Source organism: Anas acuta, chromosome 10 (assembly GCF_963932015.1).
Source record: "Anas acuta chromosome 10, bAnaAcu1.1, whole genome shotgun sequence".
NCBI classification, from domain to species: Eukaryota; Metazoa; Chordata; class Aves; order Anseriformes; family Anatidae; genus Anas; species Anas acuta.
In genome coordinates this window covers 21295374-21316349 of record NC_088988.1, presented here as the reverse complement: position 1 = coordinate 21316349, position 20976 = coordinate 21295374, and the positions used below count along the sequence as shown (strand labels likewise).

At 35.5% G+C, this 20976-nt stretch overlaps 1 protein-coding gene across 1 annotated transcript in view; it reads left to right on the top strand.

Annotated features, from left to right (window-relative positions):
- Positions 1–20976, top strand: part of LOC137862111 (neural-cadherin-like) — a 66747-nt gene that overhangs the window by 30704 nt on the left and 15067 nt on the right. Inside the window, 19 exon segments of the mRNA XM_068693791.1 lie at positions 1736–1878; positions 3238–3288; positions 3291–3406; positions 4290–4458; positions 5160–5330; positions 6073–6245; positions 6828–6995; positions 7564–7813; positions 7913–8040; positions 8448–8634; positions 9347–9488; positions 11326–11611; positions 11934–12252; positions 12255–12850; positions 12852–13335; positions 15091–15184; positions 16528–16712; positions 16912–17138; positions 20106–20362. Of these exon segments, the coding sequence (XP_068549892.1) occupies positions 1736–1878; positions 3238–3288; positions 3291–3406; positions 4290–4458; positions 5160–5330; positions 6073–6245; positions 6828–6995; positions 7564–7813; positions 7913–8040; positions 8448–8634; positions 9347–9488; positions 11326–11611; positions 11934–12252; positions 12255–12850; positions 12852–13335; positions 15091–15184; positions 16528–16712; positions 16912–17138; positions 20106–20362 (4146 nt within the window).

Below are 20976 nucleotides of genomic sequence, written 5' to 3'. Positions count from 1 at the left end.
AAATGAGAGATAGCATAAAGATGCTGTAAACATCTCCATAACATATTGGAAGCAGAGTTCATAGTTAAACAAACAAAGCAAACAAACAAAAACCCACCAGCTCATATTTAAAGCTTACTGAAGAACATGATTAAAATGAATATTATTTTATATTGTCAAACATAAACAAGAACCTTTTCTGTTCCCTATGCAGTACAAGTTATATCTATATAGATTGGTGTTGGAAGTTAATTCAGCTCTTGCAGTTCAAATTGTTTCAAGTGTTTGCTTAACCATGTTAACCAGGATTTAATTTTACTTTATCTTTCAGGTAATGAAAAAAATTTCAAAAGATAAATTTCAAACATAAGTTAGATGAAGTTTTCTGTGAGATAGATCATCATGAACACCCATAAATTGGCCCCTGTTGAGAGACTAATTTGCAAGGCTAATACAAATCCAGATGATGATGACGTCCTTCTAATCCTTTGTTTAAATAGATTTATAGTCCGGTGTAAACTCTAGATTCCTTGCCATGAGCTTTTTTTCATCAGTTATCCTGTGTCTCAATTATGAAATGCCTAAGGCTATCGCTCTTTCATTTTGTCAGTTTCCACTTTCTGCTTTTTAAGAAACAACTTCTGATGACTTGAGCTCTTCTGTCCCTAAATTTCATGTTCACAATTACCAGAACTGCTGTTCATTTGCATTCCAGATTCAGAGTTAAAACAGTGTCCTGAGGTTTGTGACTGAGCTAAACCTCTCCTACTTCATTGCATATTAAATTGAGGGAGAAAAAAAAAAGCTGTCACTACAAAGGTTTTGGTGAAAATGGATATCTAGACAGCAAAAGCTAAGGGAGAGGTTTTCTCTGCACCCATGTTCTTTTCCTTTGATATTTATGCATTTCTCAGCATAATGACAATGAGGTGTGATAGTAATTGACTTCATGTAACAGCTGCAGTCACTGGGGTTGTATTTGCAATGAAATATGAAAAGTGGGCCCATGAGCAGACTCAGGTACTCTGAGCCCAGTGATACCCATGTGTATTGTTGGATAGAGCCAGCTGTAATTCCTTGCCATGGCTGAGGTTTGGCATATCTACTACTGTCATATGCTTAGCCTGGCCTATGCCTGATCTAGTCAGATAAAATAATAAATATTTGGGACTTTACTAAGGCAGAGGAATTTCTACTCCTGAGAGCATTAAGCTTAGGCTGATAATGCCACTTAAGAGCTTACAGTGTCAGTGATGTGTCTGGACCTGAGAAGAGATTTTTTGTAAAACTGGAGTTACGCACATATCCTCTGGATCTGATTCTCATCTTAGTCATGCTGGTGCAAAGAGTACACTGAAAGCATTTGACAACTTGTGTCAGAAAGTACATTATAACAAACAATGTTCTTAAATGTTTACTTTAATTCTGTGAATCTTGTAAATTGAAAAAAAAAGAATTCTACATTTAGCGTAATTGTTGTCATGAAGATCAGCTTGAAAGCATCAACACTGCTGAAAGTTTACAGTGGAAATTTATGGGAGGGAGCAACAGAAAGATGGTTGGATAAGTCATCTATACTGTAATTTCCTTGGTTTATGAAGTAGCATCTTAACAGTGTAATTGCATTAATAAATTACAGATCTCTGCAGTACCCTTTGTATAGGTAATCAGTAAAATCAGTTGTAAAATATTCCTCTATGTATATATTGTTTTCTGTCTAAATTTGTAAGTATGTTGTCATAATTTCATTTAACAGTTACAGGAGTTTTGTTTCTGAAGATGCAGGCCCAAATACACTGGTTGCTACAGTTAATGCTGTTGACCCTGATGGAGATGGTGTGAACTATGGTATTCTGTCTGGGAGTCAAAAAGGAAATTTTGTTATTGACCCTGAGAAAGGTAATACTGTATTAGCTCTCTGCTGCTACAGAGCCATAATGTTGATTCTGTTGTGATGCACATTAAGATTGTTTTTTATTAGACAACATTTATAAAAACTGAATAGCATATACAATTTTTGGAGCTAGTGCTAATATAATAAAAAAATGCAGGAGAAAGGTGCAAGTGTTCTAGACTCTCTCCTAACATTAAAAAATTGTATAATTTTCCTAAAACCCCTGTATAATTGACAACTCTTATTTGTTTATTTTGTTTATTTATTGTCTGATTTCAGACAATTATTCAGACAAAATAATAATTCAGACAAAATAATAATTCAGACAAATTATGAATATATAATAATAATTCAGACAAAAATTCAGTCAGTAATTTAATAGAGAGCATTGTTAGTGATAATGGGTAACTTAAGAGACGAATGTTGATTGGATACCATCTCTTATGTTATGATCCATTGTTTTTTATATAGATGACTGTGTATAAGTAAACTTAAACCTTTTAGCAATTAGTTTTTATAGTCTACCAAGCTTAATTCAGAAAAATTAACTTTTTTTTTTTTCCAAAGCATTTTTTGGCTTTTGTTGCTTTTGTAAGCCAATAAAAGTTTATGCAGTGACTTGCAGCAGTTTAATTTCACAAATGATATCAGAAGAATAGTCTTCTCCTTGTCACAGAAATGGCAGGGAGAAGTGGAAATATGTCAAGAATAAGTGAAGCGGCTAAAACAGTACGTCTGCAAGCAAATTGAGTGACATTGATGCTGTGACAATACTCTGTTGTAATGACAATTGCTGTTATCCCTGATGAATAAGTGAGGTGGTGATTGATGGATGATGAAGTGGATGAATGACAGCTTCTTTCTACATGGTCTCAGACTTGGAAGAGTAGCAAAATGCATGTTTCTGAGGGTATGTCTAAACAGCTTAATGCTGTGGTGATTGTGTTACAGGAAGGAAAACTTACTAATTTCAGTTGAGCTAACACGAAAGACTGCAGCACAAAGAAGACAGACTTCATTGCAATAATAAAGGAATGTACCCATGCTCCCTGGTAGGGCTGAAACAGGTTAAACAGAAGTTTGCCACAATGTTTCTGGATTTTTATTTTTATTTTTGTTATCTTCTGCAGCAGATGAAGATAATGTGCAGGTCAGCTGAGCTGTAGCTGTTGTCTCTTTCAGCTGTGTAGGCATATGTGCAGACCTGATGTTGTGCTGTCTTCCTTTTATTATCAGACTGCAGTGGAAAATACCATAATAATTAAAATATAGCAGTCTTGTGAATAGTTAGAAAGGTTGGAAGAATAACAGTAATTGGTTAACGTACTAAAAAATAAAAAAAGCTAAAACCTGTTGTTTTTCAGGGCTAGTTAGACTTCATTCAAGTCCATTTCCAAAGTTGCATGGGACAGAGTACATAATGTCACAGCTACTGATGATAATGCCCCTGGAGGGACCTGTTTTCTTCCAAGTACTGCTCAGGTTATTGTGAAAATTGATGATGTCAACAACAACAAATGTGTCTTTCAGAAGGTGAATACATGAGGCTAGATGATATACATTAGACTGTGTGGTGCATGTTTAAGACTGTTGCCACTGCAAGTGGTGCAGCAGATAAGTTATTCAAGACGTGATCCACTTTCTTTTTCTCCTCTTGATACCACTGTCTTCTCCATCTTTCCCGTCCCTCTCCTGAGCCTTATATGGTTTGTTCTCTTGTGGCAGAGCAGCTCCTGTAAGCAGACTTTTTCCTGAACCCCACCTCATCTGTCATTTTAGAAAAGATTAGGTTAGGTGAATAACTTTTGGTGTTTCATTATGACACATGAGGAGGGATCAATAGGTGTATCTATCCAGTGGACTTGTTCCAAAGTGTTCCAAAACACCTCCCTAAATTTCATTGTCTTCTTGTGATGATTATAAGTCTGGAATTGATGAAAGAAAAGATTGAAGGTATTTTAGCTTGAATTGTAAAGTACTGTAAAAATAAATGCTTGAATGTATTTTCAGAATGTTCACTTGTATTTAACATTCTGTTGTCAAAAAATTTCAAGTTTGATGCTAATGGCTAATACGTTGATGAATAATGTTGCACATTTTAAAAAGTCCATGACTGCTCAATGAAGTCTTGCAAATTATCATTAATCTGTTCTTGACAAACTTACTTTGAATAGAAAGCTGGTATATGTCCAAATATTTTAATCAGTTGGAGTTGCATAGTTTTCATATAACCACAAAATAGCAAGTAAAGTGCTTAAGTTAATCATGATACAGATAAAAACATCAGCATATCTGAATGGCAGTGTGGCTAAATAGTGTTTTTTTTTTTTTTATTTTTTTCCCTCTAATGTATTATTAAATCATATGGCAAGTTACATGCTTGATTGTTTTTGTTTTTGTTTGTATCCCCTCTCAGTGTCAGTATTATGGGGAACATGCTTCCGTATTGGAAAACCAGCCTTCAGAGACAGTTGTACTGCAAATTGAAGCCACTGATGCTGATGAAGGAGCCAATGGTATAGTGAAATATGGCTTGATGCACAGAGATGGTATCCTACCAGCATTTAGTATTCATCCTGACACAGGTAAATGGAATATCATAACTGATACTGGCACATAGAAACCACTGCATTAGGCTGATGGAAAACAAGCTTAAATAAGATCAGACTTTGTGCTTTGCATTGAGGTTTTTTGATAGCAGACAAAATATAAGATGTTTTAACTGCATGAACATTCTGCTTTTAACTTCATACATGTCCAGTAGAACTAGAACTAGATTTGATATTTTCCCTGAAACGTGGAAATTCTGTATTGTGAAATAACTTCTGTGTATCTGTAAGTAGATTTTAAAAATACATATTTTAGGTGCACATTATCTGGTATCATTGTTAATGGTATATAAATGACTTATCCATATGACAGAGTAGTCTTACAAATGACCAAGAGACTAAAACGTTTGGAAGGGCAAAACTAAATGCAGGCAGAATTTTAGAGGATAAAGGACATGGAAATTGGTCTCTTAAAGTTAGTTTGGTATTATCTTTCTGAACTAAAATCAACTGTATATAGATAAGAGTGCTTATGAAGATTGTGTCTGCCTGAGCAGTACAGTTTAAGTTCTTGAAATTGTTAAATCTTGTGACTGAAGCCTTGAACCTAAAATTTGCATTATATGTATATTTAGCCTATTGGCTTATATCTCAATATATCGACAATCAAATAAACATCTAAATACAGTATTTTCAAGTGCGTAGTATTTTAATTCTGGTATTTAATTTGTTTTCAGGAGTTCTGACAACTATACAAGTATTTGATAGAGAAAAACAGAGGGAATATTCTATCACTCTGATGGTAACAGACCAGGCAGCAGAACCACTCACTGGAATATGTCAGATAAATGTTATCATTCTGGATCAAAATGACAATGATCCCAGGTTTGAAAACAACCACTATAAATGTAATTGAGAGTCATTGGATAGAATTTCAGTGCCTTGAGTGTGAGCTTAACTGATGTCTAAAATTATTGGATTTTTGTCTTTCATAGCAGTAAATTCTGTGACTAATTGAGTGATTGAAGCCAGAGGTGCACTTATCTTAGTTAATTGCAGAATTGTATGTATAATATTCATTAAAAACCTGGTATTTCTCAGTTAGTTATAATATACAAATCCAAGAAAGTAGTTCCTGATTTTGTGCAATAAGCTAAAATTCCATTTGCTTATATTTCATACAAAGCAATTAGTCCTTTAGTTTAAAAAAAAAAAAAAAAAAGCAAAACCAGAAAACTGGAAAAAGTAATAGACTGAATAAGAATTCCAGTTTATGAATGTGATAATACAAAGTTAAATGTGATCCATAGCTCAGATATTCTAGAGCCTCAAAAATAATCAAGTCTGTGCTACACTTACCAAAATTGACGTATTCTGTGTAGTATTCTCTGGAATAACAACTTCATAGCTGTCCCTTTCCCACTGTGGAGGTTGGCTTTTTGCACTGGTAATAGTAACAGCTCTTGAAACAACTGGTAATCATAACAGCTCTTGAAAACATCGTTTGATTTTATGGGCATTGTTCCAAGGGGTAAAAAGTGGTATCTTCCATACATTTTTACTTTAGTATTTCTTCATATTTCTTAGTAAGATGTTCATGGTACTTTAGTGAATTAATGATCAGCTTGAAATAACCTTCCCTTACGTTAGATTTCCTAAGGGAAGACACAATAGTTGGGACCAGCTTTCTTCGTGTTGCAGCCCCTGATGATGACTACGGCTCAAATGCTGTCATTACATACTCCATAGCGAATGAAGAACCAGATTATTTACAGATTAACCCTACTACATGCTGGATGTTTGTCAACCAACCCATATCTCAGGTATGGTGCTTATTTTCCTTTTGAACTGGCAATCTCAATATATCATAAGAGGCATGGAAGTCATGACACTGTTCTCATTGACATGTTACCCCTTCATTTTAAAGGATTAGTACGTTCTGTTCAAATTAAACCTGAGTCTCAGGCTTTTAGCTGATGAGCTCCTTGACTGTGAATTGCATGCAAGCAAGCCCTGCTTTCAGCTTGAAAGTAGCTTGAAAGTATTGACTCTAAGAACACTAGAGACCTAGTAACAAAAACGGTTGATAGGTGAACTTAAGAACTCAGGGATTTGACAGAGCTTTTGTTGTTGTTGATAGTTTATTTTAAATTTAGGATGTGTAAAATTTTCTAATTTTTTGAGACAAATGTCAGTGTTTACCAGCAATCATGAATAAAAAAAAAGAGCAGATTATTCAGCAACCTTGCACCTACTTCATATTCTGAGTTGAGTCTTCTCCATTCATGGATGTTTTCCTTTCATGCAGATTTTCTTAAGTATGCCTTTAACTCATGTTTTCATTATTTTGCTAAAAAACTTATCTGAGCCCTGATCAAAACCCTCTGTAATGAACCCTCTTTTGCTCTTCATTTATAATTCATGAGATTATTGCTACAGATGGAGGTAATAGGAGCAGTAAAGTTGAACTTGCGGTAACTATTACAAGTTCAAAAAGCCAACCTTCACAGTGGGAAAGGGACAGCTATGAAGTTGTTATTCTGGAGAATACTACACAGAATATGTCAATTTTGGTAAGTTTAGCACAGACTTGATTATTTTTGAGGCTCTAGAATATCTGAATATGATTATTTGCATAAATATAGTGAGCTGTATAATTTTGTGTATTGCAGTGGCCAATGATTTGATATTAGTTTTATTTCAAAAATGCTAACAATAACCAGCATTTTTTGCTTTAATTTATGTGAGTACAACCACTATTTAATTTCCTTCCCATTTGGATATTCAAATTTTTTGAATGCTGCCATCTTACCTGTGGTAATTATTAGATTTAAAATACTTGGACTTGATTGGTTTGGCTCAGAACAAGTAAACAGGACAGCTTTACAAAGTAATTCCAAAATTAATGTTTGTAGAGTAAAATAGTGAGTAACCAACCCTGTAGTAACTGTTAAACTTTGGCTACAGCTGTTTGTGGCCTGGGGATGTATCGAGTAGGGTTACAATTTGATAGCCAGAAATACTTGTCCTACCGTTTTCAGTTGAGAGATGGAGATCTGAGAGAGTTGGTACACTGAAACTTTTGGAAATGTTGCTCTACTTAGAAACCTGTTAATTACACAAACTCTTTGAACTGTACAGACAATCAAAGCAACTTCTCCCCTTGGTGATCCCCACATAACTTATAACCTAGAAGAGGGACTTGTTCCGGAAACCAACATGCCAGTTCATTTCTACTTGACTCCAAACAGAGGTGATGGTTCTGCTTCAATCCTGCTAGCTGAGCCATTGGATTATGAAACTACAAAGAGCTTTCTGCTGAGAGTTCGAGCACAGAATATTGCTGCAGTTCCCTTGGCAGCATTCACTATGGTCTATATTAATGTAACAGGTGTGTAAGCTGTTCAGTGATCATATAACCATAGTGCATATTTTTTATTCTTATTATTTCTGGTTTATACTTGTTTATGTGCTCGTTCTGATGTTTTAGATGTCAATGACAATGTCCCATTCTTCACTTCATCTGTTTATGAAGCCTCAGTGGCGGAGGGAACTGATGTTGGGACATTTGTCATTAAGGTCTCTGCCACCGACCTTGACCTTGGTCAGAATGGTGAGGTAAGCAAGTGTGTACCTACATCTTCCATACAATGGAATACCTTCTGTATAAATAATGACTAGATAGGCTGGGAGTCTTCAGCATAGAAAAGGGATGGCTACTAGGAAGACATGAGGTGAAATAAAGTAGTTAATTACAGGTTTCTCTGCCCTGTCACTTCAAGAATGCAACTAAAACTAGTAGGTATGAGATAGAAAACAAGAAGAAATATTTACAGATGGGTGAAGTAGAAGGAAGTTAAGTGACTTAAAACTAGAGACTGATCAAACTTGCATTTTTACCTAGTTTTCTTGGATCTCGTCAAATTCTCAACCACAACACTGTTCTTCTCTTTAAGTACTACTTTAGTTATGAGGTATCTAATGAAAGAAAAGTACAGATTAACATCTTGTTTTTAATCCTTTAGATAATTTATTTGCTGTTACATGACCGTAGCAGAGACTACACATGTTTTCGCTTGGACTCACAGACAGGCTCAATATACACTACTTCAATATCTGATAGAGAGAAGAAGAGGTCCTATCTCTTAGAAGTCAAGTCAGTAGATGGCTCTGAATCAGCTCGACCTGGAAAACATGGGAGGCCAAACTCTGGTAAAAAACAGATATCTGTGACAAGCATGATTTTACCTGGGTTGGTATCTGAAAACAGCAGCTCTGAAATCAAAAATATATATTTTTTTTTCAATTGTACTTGTAAAAGTATATGTTTAAAAATTTGTTGTCCACAACAGTTGTGTCAGAGCTGAGAGAGATGTTTTTTATGACAATCAGGCAAGCTGTTTGTTCTGAAATTGAAAGAAAACTGGAGAGTCATAGTCAGAGTTTAGGGAGCATTTCCTACCTGGCAAAGATGTACCCATTATCCATAGAATACAGACCTTGTTTAGGTAGTGGAGGAGTTTCTCAAAGCACTACATATGATACTGTATTAATTCAAGAGTAATTATGAAGTATGAAAGTTCAAGACAGAAATTCCTATTCTCAATTGACAGTTGTGCTTAAATAAAAAAGTTTGGCTTTTGTGGTTTCAGGACAAAAAGTTATGACTTAAAACTATACAATTGCCATATTAGGCATCAAGTATTCACATACTATCTGCTTAAACAAATTGGATGTGACATTTGTTTGATATCCAAATGCTTCTGAGTAATGTTGGTATATATACTGTCCACAACCCTAAGGGTTTGTTCCTGTATTGTCTTCATATTTGTCTTCATTTAATGTGCAGCTAGACAGTTTAAGGAATTGTAGCTGACACTAGTGGCACAGATGAGTATTTTAATCTCGTTTCTTGTCTCTCTAGACACGGCCTATGTATGCGTTTTTATCACCGATGTGAATGATAACAAGCCTGTCTTCTCTCAGCATGTCTATGAGGTAAATGTGGATGAAGATCAGGACGTGTGCTCACCTATCATTACAGTCAGTGCTAAGAATGAAGACGAAGGTAAAGTAGTGGAATTCCACATACCTGTGTTTAAAATATTAATGAGTTAATTTCAACACCCCAAGACATATTTTTGTTGGGGTTAGGAAGGAAAATGTCTTCTTGTCTCTAGATTTTAAAACTTCTTTTGTGTGAACTGATTGTGCATTCATGCATGAATGCTAGTTGATAATGGAGCTGTGACACATAAGTGAAAGGACTTACGTGAAGCAATGTGGGATGTTGAGAAATAATTTATGTGCCAGCAAATACAAATTTATTTTAGATCATATCTTTTTTTTTTTTTTCCCCAAATAAGCACCAATAAAAATGTCCTGGTTAACTAGAATATATCTGACTTATATTCAGTGAGATTTTTTTACTTTGCCTGCAGACTGTGCAGTTGTAAGATTCTTTATTTTTTTGGCACCTGCTGTCATATTGGAAATGAGACTTTCTAAGGACATATGTTGAGTCTTAGCTATGTTGATTTACAGATCAGTCAGGAATTCAGCAGTAAGTCATGTATAAACAATTACATAGCCAGTGGTCATAAATTAGAGAGGGGAAAGTGCAGGCTTCCCTCTTTTGTCCATTGTGCACTACTAATTTGACTTTGCTATATGGTGAAACCATATGTGTTGTTGCACAGGTCCCAGAGGGTTTTTCTGTCAGCACATCTGTAACGTGCAAGTACATCCTGAATACATTTGATGCCTCCTCCATTCAAGGAGATTGAGGCAGTTGTGGCTAAGCTGTACTGAAGGTTTTACTTGCACCAGGAACTCTTAGTTTATTACTTACGCTGCCTGCAAATCTACTCTATAATGTTGGATCAGGGTTCTGATATTACAGAAATACCACCCTTCGTTTCTGTTCTCTTAATAATGTAAATGATTAAAGGTGTAGCTATGAAAGAAGGAGAGAAGAATGGTAACTTCAAGGTACAGCTTTCAGAATGAAAGGCTCTATATCTTTACTTGGTCTGAAACCATTGACAAATTGGGATTGCATCTGAATTTTTGTGAACTTCTGTTCAGTATTAAGCCAGAGGAGAAGATCATAATTATCCTCTTCGGTAAAATCTATGCATAAATAAATGAATGGTTCTATTTTATGAAGTATTTTATGATAACTCATTCTTACATGCTGGGTGTTAGCAAATACCAATTTGTCTTTTTGATACCATAGTCTTGGCCATTCATACTGATTACTAAGTGAATTGAAGGGATCATAAGTAAAAGCAAAATTAATACTTCATTGCATGTTGCAGGAAGCACAGCCGAAAGCATGACAGACGTCAGTAGAGTCAGATCATGCTCCATTTTATTGCCCGAATAGCCTAACTTTTATAGTGAACTTAACAGGAGCGGATAGTGTCTCACACAAGATTATTGGTCAAAAGCACTCAGACAAACAACTACAAGAAAACAACCCCACCTGCAAGAAAACAACCCCCTTGTGATTAGCAGTCACGTAGACCTTGTCCTTGAAGCCAGCTACTGGTAACAATATTTTTCTGAATTCCTCAATTCGGCGATGTGGGAACACTGTCATGGGAACTTCTCATAGTTGCCCTGGTAGCTTGGTTTGCTCAGCTACAGCAAGCCATGGGATTTTTGCTATTTCAAAAAATCCCTCAACAATTGCAAAGGTACATTTCATAACTAGACACAAGCTGTAACTGGGCATAGCAACATTGAAAATACTAATCAGTAATCTAACATAGCTGCAGATTTTAACAGACTAACAAACCATAATATCAAAAATCAGTTATGATTTGTACTTCATCTTAACATCCCATGTTTTTGTGTACTTAAGAAATTGTGTGTTTTCTGACACTGTTGGTAATTGACGGGAACAAATGCTAAGTTATGTTATCAGATCACTGCTGGAAGCACAGGAGTAGAGCTTGATACAGAAGCAGAAACAGGAACTATTTTTGTTGCCCAGCCACTGGATTATGAAGAAACAAAAATACATGAGATGCACTTGTTGGCTTCTGATGGGAAATGGGAAGATTATGCAGTTACCATCATCAATGTCATGAATAAAAATGATTAGTCTTCAGTTTTCTCTATCAATGAATACTATGGAAGTATAATTGAGGAACTGGATGGGTTACCAGTCTTCGTACTTCAGGTAGTATACTTTCATGCACATTCAGAGATTATAATATTTTAATGAAAGAGCACAGATTACTCTGGTACAATTATATGAATAATAATCCAGCACAGATATATTATTGTAATTTAATTTTACTGAGTATTTTTGTCAGTTGAAGAAGAGAAATTGACTTTTAAGGAAGCATAATTGTGAAGATATTAAGCAGGATAGGCAGAATAGATCATTTGTGATCCTAAAATGCAGATCATTAACATTTTAAAGTAGCTATCAGAATAGTATAGTTAAATTAATTCTATACATAGAAAAAATATAAAAGATGATTGTAGTAATATAATGTATTGCTGATGTGATTATTAATGTGTGGGATATAAATGACAACACACCTTTCTTCATGTACATGCCTGATGATTGCAATGGAAGTGCCTTTGAAAATTCTCCTGCGGATACATTAGTCATGGAAACGAGTGCAGTTGACCGAGATGATCCAAATGTAGGTCTTAATGCTGTTCTGACTTACAGAATTACAGGGAATGTAAAAAATGAGTTTGGTACTGACATGTTTAGTATCAATCCCAATACTGGTACAATCCATGTAGTGGGGGGAGTGCTTGATAGAGAAAGGACTGCAAATTATTTTCTTACTGTTGAAGCAAGAGATGGGGAGGGCTAACAGGAACTGGCACTGCCACTATCTGGATTGCAGGTGTCAATGACCATGTACCTAGATTCGCAAAAAAGTTGTGGCAGGCAACAATTCCTGAAAACAGTGCCATCGACTCAGAAGTTCTGCAAGTGTCTGCAGTAGATGCAGATGCTGGGCAAAACGCTCGCTTAACATTCAGTATCATCAGGGGCGACCTGGATCGGAAGTTTTTTGAGAGTGACAAAGAATGGCAATGTGCCACTATCCGACTGAAAAAAAAATTGAATTTTGAGAAAGTACGTGAAAGGCAGTTTAATCTTACTATTAAAGTGGAAGATCTTGATTTTTCTAGTACTGCTGTTTGCCTGATTGAAGGCAATGACCACAGCCCAGTCTTCCCTTTTCAATTTATTCAGACAAAACCTTTTTTTGAAAATATGCCTATAGGTACTACAGTAATGACAGTGAGAGCTACAGACAAACATTCTGGTTTGAATGGGATCATTGTATATTCTATAAAGTCAAATTCAGATCCTATGAGACAGTTTGCAGTTGACAAACACGGTCACGTGATTGTGGCATATAAACTAGATCATGAGGTCATGCAGAAATAAGAGTTTAATTGTGCAAGCTTCAGATCAAGGGATGCCCACCCAAACTGGAAGTGTTACAGTTTTGATTAACTTGCTTGATGTTAATGACAATGGATCAAAGTGTGAGGTACCATACCTGCCTGTAGTTTGGGAAAATGTGTTGATGCCTGAAATAGTGCATATGAACCATACCTCAAAGCTGCTTCGTGCATTTGATCCAGACAGTGAGGAAAATGGGCCACCTTTTACATTTTCATTGCCACCAGATTACCAGAATTCTTTGGATTTTTCTCTTACTGACAACAGAAATAACATGGCAACCATAACTGCTTTGAGGTCCTTTGGCAGAGAAAAGCAGAAGGTTTTTCATCTGCCAATAGCTATAGCAGATAGTGGGATTTCAGCTATTAGCTCTACAAACACCCTAACTATAACAATTGGTGATGAAAATGACAACTGCCATAAATCTGGCCACAAGGAAATCTATGTGTACAGTAACAAAGGTAAGTGCTGTCTGGATATTACATCAGGTACATTAATATAACAATTTTATGGTTCTAACAGTTCTAAATTCTATTTTTTTAATGGCTTACGTATTTTTAAACTAAAGCTCCAATTCCATAAACTACTAAATAAATCAGAGTAGAGTATAAGTTCCAAAGTTCAAACCCTGATGTGTAAAGATAATCTACCAAAAGACTGTTAGCTATGAACAAATACATACTGCATGTACAGAAAATGCAGTATTTTTATAAATCAATAAAATCTGTTTTCCATTCATTGATTTTTGCCTCTCCAGAGGAAAACTTTTATGTGTACACGGGATTCAAAAAGTATCTGACACAGAGTGATCTGGAGATGAGAATGGTGGAACTGAAGCAATTTTGAGAAATAGCAGAGATTCATATTTGAGTCAGAAATTGTAGACCTACAATGCCACACCTACTGTATGGATGAGCAAGATATAAATCTGGAGGAGGGAGGTTTTAGCTGGCAAGAAAGGATCTGAGAGAAAGCTGGGTCAGTGCCTTTTTAGAAAAAAAAAAAAAGTGAAAAATAATCTTTGAGATGCAGTAACTACTTTCTAGAACATGGAGCCTTTGGACTGACAAACAAAAGATGCTATTCTGGATGTTTTCTTGAGTGGTGCGCAGTACCTAGTTCAAGAAATACTAGCATGAGATCTGCTCTGTGACAGCAACCACAATACTAAGAGTTTCACCTTGTACTGGGAAAGAACAGAGCAAATGCGTCCATTAAGTGAAATCTTAACATTTTCTCATCGGAGTGGTTTAGCAATGTGTAAGCAGTTGAATAATATTTTCTAACATTTGTCTTGAATTTCTATTACTGTTTGTTTCCTGAAATTATCTGTGTAAAATTTGACTGTAAATAAAGCCTTGGTGGCCTTTATAGGTACGGTTTGTTAAGCCTCTTCCCAGATACTCTGTTTCAGATAAACTTGGCTATTCTCAGTTATCATTGCAGTGGTAGAATTTCAGACAAGTGTTATATTAATCTACAGAAGATATTTTTTCAGTGAGTTATTTTTTGCTGAATTCAGAACACCTGAATTAGAAAAAGATGTGATGAGTTCCAGCATAGAAGTGAGAGAATGAATTTTCTAGGGTGGTTTGGCTCCACATATGAACCTTGAGAATTTCATATGTTGCTGTATTGTTCTAAGGTCTCCTTCCCTGGAGTAGTTCCCTATAGGATGCTCCTTTTGCTATTGTAGAACTATTTTGCTATTTTTAGTGGATGTTCCGCTTTTGTGATGGTCCACAGAGGCCTGAAAAAAGGGCCAAGAACTGGCACAACTTAGTGGCTTCTTGCCCATTTCCTGGCCATGTCCTTCTCTCCCAGCTGCAGTCCACAGGATGTTTTTCCTTTGATGCTGGGTTCCAGCAGGTGCTGTCTGAAATAGCAGAGTAGCAATTGGTTTATCTCCTGATACAGTGATTTATTTATTTATTTTTGTTCAGAGAATTTTACATAGAGTTGCATTCATCTTTGTGTTGTTTTGGATCAGTTTTGACTTCTATGCCTTACTGTTACATCCACAATGTACTCACTTTCCCAGAACTGACAGAAATCAGATGGCAAGCTGTGAATCATGTTAAGAATCTTGGATCATAACCGTCACCAAATCAAGCAGCAATCTGAAAATAATAAACAATGTAATGAATGCTGTGGAATATTAAGTGTACCAAAAAGCAAAAAATTAAATGCAGATTTATTATAATTTATCTCAACAGGAAAATGGTCAACAACAGTGCTTGGGGAAGTGTTTGCACCAGATCAAGATGACTGGGACAATAAAACATTTATCTTTGAAGGAAAACTGCTCAAGTGAGGATTGTATTTGTGTCAAAATTAGTATTACTTAACGCTTCTGTAATTATTTTACTCACCATATATTTCTCTATGTTCAGGATGCACGCAAGACAACATTATTGAGTGTATGAAGGAATGTACCTTTTCATGTGCTTTTTCTTGTTTTTAAACAGGCTGACATCAGGACGAGGTTCTTCATCGAGAGGGTGGTTGCATAGTGGAACAGGCTCCCCAGTGAAGTAGTCACTGCACCAAGCCTGTCTGAATTTAAGAAGTGCTTGGACTGTGCACTTAGTCACACAGTCTAAACTTTTGGGTAGACCTGTGTGGTGCCAGGAGTTGGACTTGATGATCCTTATGGGTCCCTTCCAATTCGGGATATTCTATGATTCTATGATTCTAAACTTGGGTAACTAAGTCCTAGAACTTTCAGTGCATTATTTTAATTTTTAATTTTTAATTTTTAATTTTTAATTTTTATTTTTAATTTTAATTTTGTTTTGTTTTATTTTATTTTATTTTATTTTAGACAATGCAGGGTAATACCATGATGTTTATTTTTTGTCCTTAATTTATTTAAACATTGGGTCTGTAAGACCCAATTTAACAATAAGCATAGTTTTTAATGCCTCCCCCTAACTGTTAAAGTTGATGCAATACAAATCACAAATTCAAAAGGGCAGAATATAATAATTTAATCAGAATTGGAAGTTAATTTGATGATCTTTGTTGATGAATACATTTAGAATTGCAAGGGAAAGCCATAACTTTTAACTTAGTGGAGTTATTTCTGCAAATTCATATATCGAATTAGATCCTTAATTCCTACTAACATAGTATTTGTCCATATCATAAGTAGGCCTGTTTCCATTTTAGGAGGTTACTGTTTCACAGTAGCGTTCATGGAATATTTCCATAATTACTGTTTATTGTCCCTTTGAGGTGGCACATAAAAATGAAATCAGAGATTTCATACAGACTTTGCCCTATTCCAAACTGATAAACGGGATTCAGGAATTTGTGTGTTTTTGTCACTTTCTATTTTGTATAGACCTGTACATGATGGCTATGTTGAACCCCCTGGTTACACTGTCTCCTGCAGACTGGTTGTTTTTGTTCAGGATTGGGAAGGCATAGGGGTCTGGGAGTGGAAGAAACATCTATTTATAAGCTCTGAAAACCATCACTTCTCAGCTAAATAATTTTTGGTGCTATGTTGAAGTTGTTCATGGATTGCTGTAAGTTTTAATCCTGTAACCTTCATAGCAACATTTAAGGCTTTTTGAGTTATGTTAATGAATAATGTAAGTTCTCAGTTTTGGTTTATTAAGTTTCCCTAATTGAAAGTATATGTCTAGATTTTTCAGATTAAATCAGAGGACTGGTTCTTTGATGATGGTGCATAATGCTCCTGAAGGAATACACAGTTTAAAAGTTACAGTTTCTGGTGGAGTTTGGCCTGATGTTATATCTACACTACAAATCCATGTCAAAGAGCTAGAAGATGAAGACATACAAAACTCAGCCACTGTGTGTCTATCAGGTTAGTTTTAGTACCTACTGAGAGTTTAGATAAGCTGCTTGTATATTTGAATGATTACATGATGTAGGTATTATTTTATGATTTTGATTTAGATGTCATTATGAGGCAGATGCACTTTCCAGTATGTTTTCATATTGCTAAATAAGAAATCAGTTGAGAAATTAACTATTTCATGTTTATTTTTGAATCCCAAACTCAGATGTCACAGCAGAGGAGTTCATACAGAGAGATAAACACGGCAAAAACAGATATGTCAAGTTCAAGGAATTACTAGCAAACATGTTATCAGTTCAGCTTAGTGATATCGTCTTCAGTCTGATGAACATTGATGGAAAACAGGCAGATGTAAGATTTGCGGTCCTTGATGGCTCAGCGTATTACAGACCTGAGAAACTGCATGCTGAGATGGCAGCATTCAAAAATGAGGTATGTTCTCTAGGGCTGTTCTGCAGACTTAGTATTTGGGTAAATGACATAGATGCAAGTTATGTATCCCAGACCTCACACAAACCTCAGTGAAAGAATATGCAAGACCTACAGATAGGTATTGCTTCACTCAGGACAAAAAAATTGTCAAACAATGGCTAAATTCAAGTTGTCTTCATTCTCCTTAATCCCATACATTTTGTTATCATACAGTTGCACTCATTTTAGTTTCAATAGATATAATTACTTGTAGTCACAGAAAGATGGCCCTCCATTCCTAATCATAATACAGTTGCCTGTGTCTTCTCTAGTCAGTGTCTCATTGTATAATCTATCAGACTTTTGAGTATGATATTAGAAGAATCCATAAAAGACAAAGTGGTACTGTAATACAGATAATGTGTTGAAATTGACAGCTCTTCGGACATTTTAGATGCTGATGGAAATACCAAATCATGTGCTTGTGGTTAGACACTTACCACAGGCTTGATGTCACCCAAACTGAAATTCTGCTATACAAAGAGATGATAGTCCATAGAAATAATCCTGCTGGGTTAGAAGAACAGTTAAAGTGAGATGTAGGCAACCAATTTTACCATTTTTTTTTAACTCACCAAAGGTTAATTCTTAAATACAACGTGACACCCCCCCTCCTTTTTTTTTTTTTTTTTTCTATGATAGGGGTAAAAGAGTTTTTGAAATTAGATGTTTTCTTTCCCTTCCTGATGACACTTAACTCTTGTACTATTTTACCACATTCTGCATGCCCTTTAAATCAGCTACCTATATGCAGTCTGTGCTGGTTCCACTCTTCTATTTTCAGCAGCCTTCCAGATTTTGGCTTTGCTGAAGTCCTGCAGATGCTATTGAGTAGGCAAAAAGCTGCTGCTGTGCACAAAGGCAAGATGCTGCTGCTCAGTTGACTAGCAGTAACTTGCTCTGGACAAGATGGCACTTCTTGACATTTTATGTGCGGCTACAGGAGCGTATTTAAATTTAATACATGGCATTTATGCTGGATTTTTCCTGAAGAGAAAACAGTACTTTTCATTTGTGTAAATACCATGATTCTTGGAACCAAAAAGTATCTTTCTTACCACATGCCCACATCTTATAATATCTTAAATAGTGTGGATTGTGAGAATCTACACAATGACCAAGCTGGAAATACACAGAGGCAAATTCTATTCATGAAGGTTCTTCATGAAATGACTTCTTCTTTTGCTTATTTATAGAGTTACTGCAATAATACTATGGCAAATTGCATAGATTTCAAATATTCTATGCCATAAGATATGGCAGGTGAATTCATGAAAGTGGTAAGAAGGGATTGCTTCACATATTTTAATGAAAAAGTCAAGCTTGTATCAATTATATATCGCCTTTCAATATTTAATTAATAGCTCTAGTGAGTAATCACCAACAGTCTACCGAAAACCAATCATAACTGAACAATTTCTGCAGTAGTTTTTATATATAAATAGAGAAAATAAATAATTAGAACTGGAATTATTCATTGAATTGCTAAATAAATAATATGCTTGCATTACTTCCTTGTGGTACAGCTTTACAACTATTTTTAGCAGCAAAAATAATCCTCCATAACAGTGCAAATGAGCTAATGTTTATATATGCTGCTTTTTTGTGACTGTACTGCATAGCTCTTTGTTTGCTTCCTGCTAATGGTGATTGTTGTGGGCAGCAGACACCAAAAAGTGCTGACAGGATGCATCATGTCATTATAAAGCATATTTTATGCCTTTGGGGACATGGTTTTCCATATGTTATGATATTTGAGGGTATATTGACAATTGATTATAAAGGTCAGAGTTCTTAGAGTGGTAAATTGACGTGACAGTACAAGTAAAATTTAAAAAAAGATCTTCAGTATTTATGCATTTGTTTCGGTCTTTTAAAAACTTACTTTTAAAATATTTGTCATGCATTTTATCGTTTAAAAAAATACTTGTTAAATGTGTAAAGAAAGGTCTGATGTCATTTTGTTAGTTTTACATTTGTATGTCGCCCTTGCCCATGACTAGACCATAGTGAGGCCTCTTGTATTCAGGTTTGGGCACTATATGCATGTCATTCAGTGTATTTGAATCTTCGAATACAAATCAAATTTTGAAGCTTTATAGGCACCTGTGCAAAATCCGAAAACAAGTGAAAGGAACAAACGTGTTATACTAGGGAACAAACGTGGTGATACTGTAGTCCTGTGCATAGGCTACTGGCTGAATTACAAGAGGTGTGAAATAGTCACAGCTCTGTTATTTTCCTCAGGGTTATTGTGAACAACTAACTTCCCTTGTGCCTTATTATAGTTTTGTTTGTTTGTTTGTTTTTCCTCTTTGGATTAGGAGTTGCAAACTGCGAGAACACTGTTGCTGTGTTACAAAAACTATATATATATAGTATATATAGTGTATATATATTTGTGTGTACACCCACATACAGTGACATGAAAAGGAAACTTAAAGGATGTGAATGAATAGGCTGAATTCAAATTGCCACAAACCTGTCAAGTCACTTTCTGTGGATGTTATTATTAAATGCAGCTCAGCACTGCATTTTCCAGTGCTTGCATCCTTATGGAAAAGGTTACTTAAGAAACACTGGGTATGAATTATGGTGCTGTCAGAGTGCAAGAAGTGTGACATAGACCACACAGCTTTGGTCCTCAGCAAAAATGTTGGTAGTCCGGTACCAATTTAAGACATTCAATATCAGTTGTATCAGGGATTTAAGTTTTCAGGAAATATTGCTACTGTGAATTTTTTAAAATGATTCCTGTATTTATAAAATCACTTTGCTTGTATAGTCAGAGACGTTACTAATGATCAGAAAACTAAAGCATTCCATTAACTTTACAATAACTTAGATTTTTTTTTTAGAAATGAAGCAGTACATAAAAACATTCATTGAGAACTGAATGGTAATTTGTTAAACTGTGTTTTCTCTTAGGTCCAGTCAGCTTTACAAGCAAGTATTTCACAGATCGATGTAAATGAATGTAGGAGTGCAAATTGTAGTGAGGGCAATGGTTGTACGAACTACCTCAGTGTGAGTGATGTCCCCACAGTGATAGATACTGGAAGTGTCTCATTTGCCACTGTAACAACCACCGTCAGCGCAGTCTGCACTTGCTCAGTAGGGACCTCCTACTCTCGAAGCTCTTGTCTCAATGGTGGAATGTGTATTGACACTTTGAATGGTTACAGGTGAGGAAACTGGGATTGCACCTTAACTTTTTTCCTTTTGTTTTAAAATGTCTAATGTTTTTCTAGACCTGTATCTTTTTAAATATAATGAGTGCAATGCTGACTGAAGGAAAAACAAAGAACCTACAAGTATACTGGAGTGTAAACTTAATGACAGTGGTGCCTTTACCAGTGGCCCAGTAACGCCATTTTAGTCTGGAAATCAATGGAAATACTATGTGTGTGTAAGAATTAAAACCCTGGGAAAAAACAGTGGCCTTATGAACATCTCTCATTATAAGACCACTTAATTCAGTAGGAGTTAAATAGCAGCAGGGTGGAGGGGAATAAAATGTAGTTTGAAGAATGGGCAGTAAGGACTTTAGAAAATATTAGATAGTAAACTTGCTTTACTATAGCATCTGGCATGTACCAGTATTCCTTTGGTGAAATTAAACTGTTCATTCGAGCTAGGAATTTATCTCCCAGAGTTTTTGCTGCAATAAACTGGCCAATTGATGTTTGATGTTTCATGTCACTTACCTAGTGAAATAATTCATTATTCTTTAAGTCACAGACTCAGAAATACTTTCTGGATAGAGATAATATGGTGGATAAAAATGCTTTGTACTCAT